This window comes from Pecten maximus, chromosome 19 (genome assembly GCF_902652985.1).
Source record: "Pecten maximus chromosome 19, xPecMax1.1, whole genome shotgun sequence".
Lineage (NCBI taxonomy): Eukaryota > Metazoa > Mollusca > Bivalvia > Pectinida > Pectinidae > Pecten > Pecten maximus.
The window spans coordinates 11,868,146-11,879,859 of NC_047033.1; the positions used below are offsets into that span (position 1 = coordinate 11,868,146).

The following is an 11,714-nucleotide window of genomic DNA, read 5'->3' on the forward strand; positions in this document are numbered from 1 at the left end:
ATCAATTTTCCAGAAACCTACGAGGTCAGTGAATTCTCGTTATAGACGATGGCATGTCTCGAACAGGGGATACCCAAAGCTATTCTCAGAGGGGGGGGCTGACGCTGAACTAGAGGCCAACAGACCCGGCAGACTGCCGGCTTCAATCTCCTTTTTCAGTTTGGTTTGTTTGGTTTGTTTTTGTTTAACGTCCTATTAACAGCCAGGGTCATTTAAGGACGTGCCAGGTTTTGGAGGTGGAGGAAAGCCGGAGTACCCAGAGAAAAACCACCGGCCTACAGTCAGACCTGACCACTGCCCCACGTAGGTTTCGAACTCGCAACCCAGAGGTGGAGGGCTAGTGATAAAGTGTCGGTACACCTTAACCACTCGGCCACCGCGTATGATAGCCCTATAATTGGGCCCATCTATCGTTACGAACACCGCCCGCCCGATCTAACAGTCGATCTAATAGATAATGAAAGTTCATTCTATCATGTTCTTTAACCTCGTCTGTCTATAGTTTAAAAAGCCGAAATTCGTTCAATCACTTTTAAATTAATGTTGTTTTCGGAAATGTCTTGATGCATTAATTTAATTGATATATTTCTCGTATTAAGTTTCATGTCCCTCGGGTTATATGCATGTCATATGTGGTTCCGTTATATGTTTTAAGTTGTGAGTTTATAAAGAAGCTAACAAAGAAATCAGACATGCGGACCTAGATAGATAAGACCCGCACCTTTGAGTGCAGCGGGCACGATTAACAGGTGAGTATGATTTTATCATTATAATTATTTAATGTCTCAAAGTCAGAACTTTAAACTGTCGACTTGCCGTACCCGACACTAGTGTTACCAGAAATGACCAATTCAGAGTCTCTACGGAATCAAGTTGTAATTTCTTTTACTGTCACCAGACCAACATATATGAACCATTATCATATAACTTCGGTATGATGTAGTCGATGAAATATGTGACCAATACATAAAGTGAATCTCCATGTCCCCCTCCAGACTAGATATAAAAAAATATCTTTAAACAAATATTTTGTGTCAATAATGTTCTTTGATACACATTTCAATTAAGAAGCATTCATTTCGTTATCACATTTATGACACCCATAATGTGACGTGTTTTCTCTGATGTACTGTATCTCTGTATTGGGCAAACCGAGACACCGTTGATCTAAAGGTACGCTTTTCTAATGTGGTCAAAGACTGGTTAGATAGCTCGTTGTCAGAGTTGATTATAAGCTCTGGCTGTTCCTTGGTAGATTGCTAACATTGGTTAGCCTATTGCTAGTCTGACAAGTTTACTCTTTTAGCTCATTGTCTTGGTCGAAATCTATTTTTGTTTATGGCTACTCCATAGTTTGAATAATGTTAAGTTTTTAAGTTGTTATTGTTTAATTTTCTCCCAACCTGTGACAATTCAATGAAAATGAACATCTGGGACATCATAGCCGATTTATGTATTAATTATTGGGTAACTTGGAATACGTCATCATTTCTAGTGTGTTATTTACACATAATGCATGAATCAATTGCGAGTGTCGTGTTGGGTTAGAATTCTTTTGTCCCCGACACCTTCAAACCCTCTGTTACGCCGTCTTACAATGGGTTCAATTATACTGATGTTCCATGGAGACAATACGACCTACCTGAGTTATTTATATATATGTATATATATGCCTTTCTACTCCCATCACGTGCCTTTTTAAGATCCGAGGAAATATTGATAATTTGTTTTAATACAATTAATGGTTGGGATGCTTGCACAATTAGTACAGTTAACCGAGAGTTGCCTCTAAATCTTTACTTCGAGGATGATGTGGGTGTTCTATTCTGGAAATTTGAATTCTTACATTGATTCAAAATGTTGATACGTCATAAAACACTTAAAAGCATGTAAAATATGCAATCAATTTTTGGGTACCTTGGAATGCGTCATCATTTCTAGTGTACTTGTATCCATGTTTGGAACTTTTTAAGTGGTTCTACAACCGGCCTAATAATGGAAGTACGTGACTAAATACATAAATCATTTTATTGGGGTAAAATATCAAAAACAACACAGAATATCGACATATTAACGTAATTCTACCTCTACATCTATAAAATAATGACAATATACGAAAAAGAACCTGCTTCTTTGGAGACATTGAACGAGAAAAAGGAAAATAAAGCCAGGTGCGCCGGGAGAATAAGCGTCCTCTAAGTACTTCATAGACAACATCCACCATACAAATCTAGGTCAAATCAGAGTAAAGTCACATTCTCAAATGAAAAGCTACATATCAGGTGGTGACAACGAAACAACTAGGCGAATTCAACAGGTATCGGACACGTCTGAGTCTGGAGGAAACAAACCATATATTTTGATTATATTGATATATAATAGAAGGGTATATTCACAGGACTCTCGGTGATGATAATATATCTATGTTCAAACCACTGTTATTTCCCTATCATGACACGCATATTTAGTAAGATGTTATAGACAATTTATGCTTGAACCTCAATTTTAGAGACAAAATTTCGTTAATAGATATTGGATATGATCTTTTTTTTTGGGAATGATATTTCATTTCCAATTATTGATTTCAGACTAAGCGATTTTGTGTTAGATGTAACCTTACCTAAAACAAGCCATGCTGTATTTCGCTATGCTTCTGGTGATACCAACAGTGACGCCATACAGCAATGTTTACCACTGTGTGTGTAACTTTGGGAAAGGCTCCTTGCCGGTCTTTGCAGTAAATAAAAGGTATATGGGTCACATTTCTTCAGTCAAGGACGAATTTGATTTCTTTCCGTTCCCGGAGCATAAAACACCAGCAAAATCTTATATACAAGAAAAGGCCATATTTGTCAACAGATTCTTTCCTCGCCTACTTCCGGGTCGATGTTTGAGGCGTCACCACGAATCCAGTGAAGCACTTGTGGATGTATTCCTGGTTTCTCTGTCCGGACAGGTGATTTTAAGATATTTATGAAAATGCGATTTTAATGACGATTTACGTTGGCCTCATATAGTTGATGCTTACCAGTATATTGATTTAGGTAATTTTTTTCAGTTCAAATATATATTACGTAAATCACCATCAAATATTTTAGCTAACAAACTGCATATAATGTGGAAAAGGAATAACTTTTCCTAGCTTTTACTTCATGTAACATAATGTGACTACATACCATTTTTGACAATATGGAATAAGCCTTATCTTGTTATCTTTTAGTTTATAGTATTTTATATTATAGTGTCTGAATAAGTCGTAGCATGCTGGACATTCCTTATTTTTATTATGTACAGTATTTTACATGTTTAAAGATATCTGTTACTTCATTTATTTATTTATTTACTTTTCATATCTTTATTCCTGAAACAGTTTATTGTTCTATCTTGCAACGTTACGAGTTTAATGCATAGTCTTTTTGTAATGCAGAGTAATCTGTTCTTGTGAGGTACATTTGTATTCAATGTGACGTCATTAGTTTGTGTGTGTTAGAAAATTAGGTCGTTTTCCCACAAATCTATGACGTAACTTTCACAAAAAATGACGTAACTATCAATACTTGATCACAAGAGCAGATAACTCTTCATTACGAAAGGACGGAATATCACTAACTCAATACATATCCCAGATATTTCTTTTATTGAAACCTCATCAAATTAAATATCAACAGTCTTAGAAACTCGCTCAGATGATAATATTCAAACACACTTTTTCGTTTATTAAAGCTGGAGTGTGATAAAGTGACGTCACTTTAATAAACAATTTGAACTTGGTGATATCAGTTATAGCTTAATACCATGACATAAAAGTGTTGAAAATACATCACATATCTATATTCACATAATTACGTTATGTCACAAAAAATCTAAAAATCAGACATTTTGAATTCCTTTGATACACTTTGGTATGCGGAGTGTCATAGCTTTAATTTAATGTTGATGTGGGCTGCTATGAATATTAAAGTATTGATATAGTGACAAGATTATTAATTACAGGACGACATAACATCAGACAGAAATATTTCTACTGGTGATAACTGATGTCCTTTGTCAAGACTTAATACCAAGTTCATTTTACTTGATAAAGACTGCTAGCTGTTTATATTCTAGAAATAATATACTTGAATGGCGATAAATGTGTAGCGAAACTGGCCGCAGTTTTTCAGCGTTCGGTAACTTTAAACAAAATTCTGTATTTTCTTAAGGGAAGCTTGATCTGATTTAAGGGGGAAACCTTAGCTAATGAATTTCCCTTCGATTCTGTTTTATTGTGGAATTAACAGTGAAGGAATTTCGTTAAGTTAATGAACGTTGATGAAAGAGAGGGCTAGCCTCGACTGACCGCCGTTTGTCGGGTAGATATAGGTTAGAGCGTCTGTCTACAGTTTGGAGGTCCATGGTGCGGTGGACCTATCGTCCATTCCTTAAAGTGTTATAAATTAGTTGAAGTTAAAGCTGTTCATCATGAGCTTGTTTATTCTAAAACCTACAGAACAAACGTGTAATCATATTTTGTTAATACACATGACATAGGAATAATCATGTCAAGGAAAGACGAGGACAAAAATAGACAAAGATTACGCATACTCATAAAGAGTGTGTTTTGGTGGGTAGAGTTGTAAGATCCCTGTGGGATACCGTTTTAAACATGCTGACAAATTCATCATGATATAGACAGAATGTTCAACCAATACCTCGCTTGTTTTGTCCCTTTGTAGTAAATAATAGAGTGTAGGGTTTAGTTTTCAAGGATGCCGGGGTCATGATAATGTAGAATTAAACATCGCTAACTAATGTGTCACCATCTATGTTAGCTTGCATTATTCCGAGCGTTATCTACTGCCTGACAAATTAAATAAAGGTTTATATATGTTCTTCTCATAAATAGAATGTTTAACTTGATAAAACTGTATCAATATAAAGTTTTCATGTTTATTTTAAAATCTTACTAAAATACGAAATGACATTTTAAAATGTTTTCACATGTAAATATAACACTAAGCTTACTAAATTTGACCATCGGTCTAAGTTGTGGTGTTGGCCGACACGGTCAGATAGATACACGACGTATAACAATAGGGGGGTTTCGATCCTATTGTTATACAGTAGGACCAACCACAGCGCAGATTGTACAGCTATTCACATTTCATTTGTGTGGTGTTCTCGTGCGTAAATAAACAACATTGTAGTATCCTTGCTGGAAATTAACACATAGATGCGTTTAATGTATTTAAATGATAATAATTGATATCGGGTTGATAATATAGCATAACAAAACGGAGGTGAATTCAATATTTTTAATAATAATAATCCTGCATATATCATGGATAACAACAAAATAACAAAAACGTCGATGAATTTAATATATTGCCAATGATAATCATACATATTGTATTGATAGTGATAAAAACATATATAGATATAACGTACCATATGTATTTTAATTATTTATGTTACACCAGCGCTTTATATGTCATTGTATGTACATGTATATGATTATAATAATTAATAGTTAAGTATATATATATATATATCTAATATGATTCCGTATAATGCATATCCATTACATTTCATATTTAGATTAAAAGTTGAAGATGATCTACCTAAGCACATAGGTGATAATGCATATACAGGAAGTTTCTGTGAGAGTTTAAAGGCAAACGTAAACAGGTCAGTTTCAATTTCATTCTTGAGTTGTACAAGGATATTAGACTTCACGATAGTGGTACATGTATAAGAGGTGGTTCGTCCGTTATATAGTATGACCCCGCTTGGGATGTAATGCTACCTTGTAGGGCATTTTTGTTGTAGTAGAATGACACTATACACGTATTTTTTTCAACTTTAACTATATATTTTAGGTCGGTTACATCAACAACAACAAAGGAGGCCAACTATTTAGCACAGTCTGTGATGCTATAACGGGGAAACACCTCTCTGGAGCCACGCCCATTCTAAATACCGCTCACTCTTCAATGTACTCACCCCCACAAACCGATAGGCCTCAACGGATGAACACGGCAGCCGACTCACGGACGGAAAGGGACCAACTCCTTCAAAGTAAAATTAGTTCAGTTTGGGACCAACTCCTTTAAGTAAAATTAGTTCAGTTTGGGACCAACTCCTTTAAGTAAAAATAGTTCAGTTTGGGACCAACTCCTTCAAAGTAAAAATATGTTGGTGATATAGAGTCAAGTATTCATTTCAAAAGCAAATGAAATCTTGACAATAAAAGTGCTTAACGTCCTCACAACAGCCAGGGTCATAAAAGGATGGGTGTCAAGGGGACACCTATAGTGGTAAACAAAACACAGAGCAGTGGGGAAAGAAAGGAACGATTTCAGATCTAGGCATTGCAATAGGGGAAGCAGATCTATTTCATTCTCATCAATATCCCCCAACTATCAGACACGGAAGAAAATCACTCATTCTTCAGGGGACCCTCTTTTTGTCGCCTTCTCCGGTTAACATGCAGTAGGATACAGCGCGCCCTATTCTAGTATTCTCCAATGTCTCCCCTGAACTGAAGACATAGAAACCTACTCCCGACCCAGCTAGAGGGGAGGGGGAGGGGCACAATCAGTCGCCTCTTACGTCATTCCATGAGATTCATCAGGCATATGCTTTCCCCGCTCTGACAGTAAAGTTATTAACAGATACCATGAAATCATATGATATTGACCAATGCCGTGGACCTCAATTTTGGCCAACAGCACGGTTTGATGAGAATATGATGCAGTTTGTTCTTCAGCAGTCTATACACTTTTTGAGGTATAGATTATATATATGTTTACTGTTCATTAACAGGTGAAAATATTTGTATAGGCTTCACAGCTGGCTCGTTTTGGTTATGAAAACATAACAAATATTGTTTCCAACAACTAACATTTATTTAACATGGCAATAACGTTGTTTATGAATATACATTTAAAAGTGTCTGCAAGTAACATATTACTGTAGTTATAAGTAGTCGTCCAGAAAACGCCATGGATTCTAGAAAAGGCCAAAAGATGGCGATCAGAAAACACCAAAAAGATGGATTCTATAAAAAGCCAAAAGATGGCGTTCAGAAGACGCCAAAAGGACCAAATGTATTTTCACTATGATATAGAGGCCCCATGACATATACACATGTAAGTGTCTGGCAACGACTTTTCTTCTTCTGTTTATGAAATGGGAGGTACCTCGTTATTTTAACAATTCTGTAGGTCAATAATATTTGATAAATCATGCATATTGAAAAATGTATGGGTCAATATGGGCGCGAGTGCTTACAAGCTAGAATCTGACGTAGAACGAGGGATAAGGAGGGATATACATATTGTCTATGACAAGTACTTTAATAATCTGACAACGTTTAACCATAACATAACCTAAAGAATCGCCTCGTGTACAAAATAATGTAATACAGAACGATCTGTCGACATTGCTATTTCAGAGAAAGATCTCACCTGCAGTTCAAAACTCTGCATCGGTTGCCATTGCGAGTTAGGTAAGTGTAATTTACGGAATGAATCTAATTCACATGGGCATGATTTTTAGCGATTCAAAACCAAAGATGCAGCTGAAAATTACAAAAAAAAAAAAAAAAAAAAATTTTTTTAATGAAGACAACCATGATCCGCTAAGATGGCCATAATGGCTCGATCTGTTTATAAAGGTAAAACCATTCCATTCAACAGCATATATTATATTAGAAGACATTAAAGTAGCTGATATTACACTGCAGATTTTTTTTTTGTATATAATTGAGGTGATTTATCTTCTTTTTTAAAGGAAAATTCACACAAGTCGTGATGGGGCTCGTTGGGAAGAGAACCGTCTGCTTGCCATGCAATTTTTGTTCTGTCACTTGCAATTCAGCGACAACGGTCCAAGCTACACCAATCCCTCAGACGGCTTCCACCGATACCCTTGATACTGGTATGTTGTATATTGTGCTTTATTTATTAGGCGGGAATGGTGACGACGTAGAGTATGTGAATGGGTGTGTCCGAGTGTGTCCGAATGTGTGCGAGTGTGTTCGAGTGTGTCTGAATGTGTCCGAGTGAAACCTGAGGGAATTCAAACGTAATTATTTTGTACATCGATCATCCTCAGTAATTACGTTTGATTTTAGTTAGATTTTAAGTGAGAAAGTGAAGTGTGTATGAAAGATTAGTGCGTTTCGATGTGGTCGTGGATGTAAATAGTGTGTCCTCGCAACAATCAGGGTTATTTGAGGTTTCGGCTGCATTTTGTTAAATGTCCTATCTACAATTGTGGCCATTGAAGGCCGGCACACCCTGTATGTAAGATGCATTCGTATGTGTATGTGTTTTTTGGAGTCTGTGACATGTTTGTGTTTGTCTCCTTGTGATAGCACGGAACTGATGTCGACATTATAGTGCTATCTCACTGAAACATGCTACCGAAAACATCTAGCAGGACTATCCACCCCGCTCACATTATACTGACATCAGACGAACCAGTCTTACCACATAAAAATCCTGAGCGTAAGAAACTATCATTCTTTGATCGCAGAGGAAAGAACTCAAAGCTTACCTCACAGGGTCGAACGATCTACTAAAGGCCAAAAGTGAGACAGTTGTTTAGAAAAAAAGAGAAGTTTCCTCTTACGGGACAGGTAGGTAACCTTCTTCCTTCCTGTTATTTTTACCGAATTTAATCTGGTGTCTGAAAATGTGCTTTATACTCTAGGAAAGGTCCAAATACATGTAGACTGTAACAAATTATCAGGTCACTGTGAATATGACGCCATATATCGAGATGCAGCAAGAAACATCAAGCTATAATTTGCCGTTCTATAATATTTTCAGGATGTAGCGATGCTGTGGACAGCTGTGCCCTTTTTCACAGCCAGACTGTCTGTACGGAGTTTGCCGACTGGTCCCGACAAAACTGTAAAAAGTATTGTGGCATGTGCCCTACATCCGGGTATCAAAAACCAACAACGGGTCACTGGATCTCATTTGGAAAGAAATGATCCTCAAAAATAAAATTTAGAAAGCTGCATACGTATGTTCATTCCTTCATCAGAAATAAGAAAGTTATATTTGTATGAAAACATTTCTGATTTTTTTTTTTTTTGTACTCGTTTTGCTGATTTTGAATTGGAATTATGATCTAATTTGAATGTCGGTATTATCTCTTGATTTTGTCCAAGGCGTGCGCTATTCAAACAAAATGTTATCATTGAAAAATCTGTGCCATAATGTAGAATTATTCTATCCTCACTTTGGGATTTTTCGTCAGGTCGAGAAATACGAATTTCACCCCGACGGATAATGCTGGAGGGTGAATTCCGATTAATAGAGATTAATACGAGCGGAAAAAAGAAAGTTCGGTTTTTCTAATATAACTAAATAATCTAAATTTCACACTGAGCTATCTCCGTGCACTGTGAAAATGTTCTACGGTTAAAATTCAGTCGACCGTGACCCCGCTCGACGCTGCATCCATCAAAGGGCAATAAACACATTGAGAGCAGCGACTGATGTCAGGGGTGGGGACACACGCGAATGATTTAGATGAGTAAACAGAGTAGGGTACCATTGTTTTAACGGTATCCACTCAAACACCGTTTGTGATACATGTAGGACAACAAAAAACAAAACAAAAAATATCGAAAATAAGCTTGCGTTTCTTTTTTTTCGCTAGTATATTATCTGTATTGTTTTCAACATATTTGGGTAAAAATGAAACGTATGATTGGTGGTTTATTATTGTTTAGTTTTTCTTTCTTTTTGACACAATAAGATAACTTTAGTCCAATGATGGGACCACTGGATGACGTTTTTGTAGTGTTATCACACTGAAATACCACACATGGCCACAGTAGTTTGACACCCGGTCACATTATATAGACAACAGGTCCATACCGCCACCTGACTGTTATAGTGTCATCACAATGAAATATCACAGCTGGTCTCAGTAGTTTGACACCCAGCCCGGTCATATCATACATATAACGGTTCCATAACATCACCTGACTGTTATAGTGTCATCACACTGAAATATCACAACTGGTCTCAGTAGTTTGACACCCCAAAGCGGTCACATTATACTGTCAACAGGCGAACTGGTGTCCTTACTGCCATCTTTTAGCTGATACTTATACAGACTTTGGTTTGCCTCCCTTTGGAAACCATCTTCAATGTGCACGATATAAAACCTTAAAATTCAGTTTGTGTTAACTGCTTAAAGTCTAAGATATATCTTCCTAAAAACACCGTTCGTTTTAATTGATACAACAATATAATGTGAATAGAAAAAAATCAACTATCAGTTATAATTTGCAGTATAGCTTCTTCTAATGTCGTCAGTCTTTGTGTTTTATATGACGTTGCACTATATTTGATATTATCATCAGGTAATATAGAGCCTAATCCCGGTCCAGTGTCGTTATCATCTCTGTCCTCTAGCGACTCCACCATCATCTCGTCTGTTTACTCCACTGACGAAATTCCTTCTTCAACTTTAATATCCAAAGTCTCTTTTTCTTTAATTTCTTCTATCCCTCGTCCTTTCTTTCATAAATACAGTACAGTACATACAATATTTTTAAAATGATCTTCAATATACTGTTGAATTTTAACTAATTATAAAGAATGGAAGGATTGTATGTATGATTTATGGATAAATTTAATTGTAAATGTATTATGTACTGTTGAAAAATCTTCAAAAATTAAAAAAAAAAAAAAAAAAAAAAAAAGTCTCACCAAAAATTGAGACTCTTCAGTTCGAATTACTTCATCACTCTGATCTTGTCTTTAACGAAACTTAGCTAAAGGACACTGATCTTACACTGCATGAAATAGTGAGTTTAATTAGGAAGGAAACCTTAACTAAACTCAATTAAACCAGTCGTTTAATAGGGTTTCATTCCAAATTAAATTCCCCTAAACTTGAAGTTTAAGTCTAGTTTTGTAGCCGTTTTCGATCTTGGTAAACTCCGCCATTTAATGACGTTTTGTTGACCTCTTAAACTGCAAGTAAACGTCAGATTTTAAAATAAAGTAAACCACGCAAAATTCTCGTAAACTCAATTTTTATTTCAGGAAACTCAATGTAAATTTCAGTAAACCTAATGTAAATTCCAGCAAACTCGCGGTAAATTCCACTAAACTCAACGTAAATTCCAGGAAACTCAATGTAAATTTCAGTAAACCTCATGTAAATTCCAGCAAACTCGCTGTAAATTCCACTAAACTCAACGTAAATTCCAGGAAACTCAATGTAAATTTCAGTAAACCTCATGTAAATTCGTGCAAACTCGCTGTAAATTCCACTAAACTCAATGTAAATTCCAGGAAACTCAATGTAAATTTCAGTAAACCTAATGTAAATTCCAGCAAACTCGCTGTAAATCCACTAAACTCAATGTAAATTCCAGGAAAATCAATGTAAATTTCAGTAAACCTAATGTAAATACCAGCAAACTCGCAGTAAATTCCACTAAACTCGCTGTAAATTCCAGGAAACTCAATGTAAATTTCAGTAAACCTAATGTAAATTCCAGCAAACTCGCTGTAAATTCCACTAAACTCGCTGTAAACTCCAGGAAACTCAATGTAAATTTCAGTAAACCTAATGTAAATTCCAGCAAACTCGCTGTAAATTTCGATACACTCCCTATAATGTCTAGTAAATTCAATGCAAATTCCAGTAAACTCAATGTAAGTTCCACTAAACTCAACGTAAATTCCAGTAAACTC

The 11,714-nt window shown here is 36.0% G+C and overlaps 1 protein-coding gene across 2 annotated transcripts; it reads left to right on the plus strand.

The window, feature by feature from the left end:
* The first annotated feature begins 680 nt into the window (after positions 1-680).
* On the plus strand, positions 681-9,010 carry LOC117317973. 2 transcript variants are annotated; one of them, XM_033872944.1, is made up of 7 exons: positions 681-749; positions 2,589-2,748; positions 2,860-2,956; positions 5,859-6,057; positions 7,436-7,489; positions 7,774-7,920; positions 8,817-9,010. In XM_033872944.1, exons 2-7 carry the CDS (start codon positions 2,633-2,635, stop codon positions 8,981-8,983), a joined length of 780 nt encoding a protein of 259 aa, XP_033728835.1. In that variant the 5' UTR covers positions 681-749; positions 2,589-2,632; the 3' UTR covers positions 8,984-9,010. The 2 variants fall into 2 exon arrangements, with proteins under 2 accessions (XP_033728835.1, XP_033728834.1); XM_033872943.1 differs by having other exon boundaries at positions 2,589-2,956.
* Positions 9,011-11,714: the final 2,704 nt, after the last annotated feature.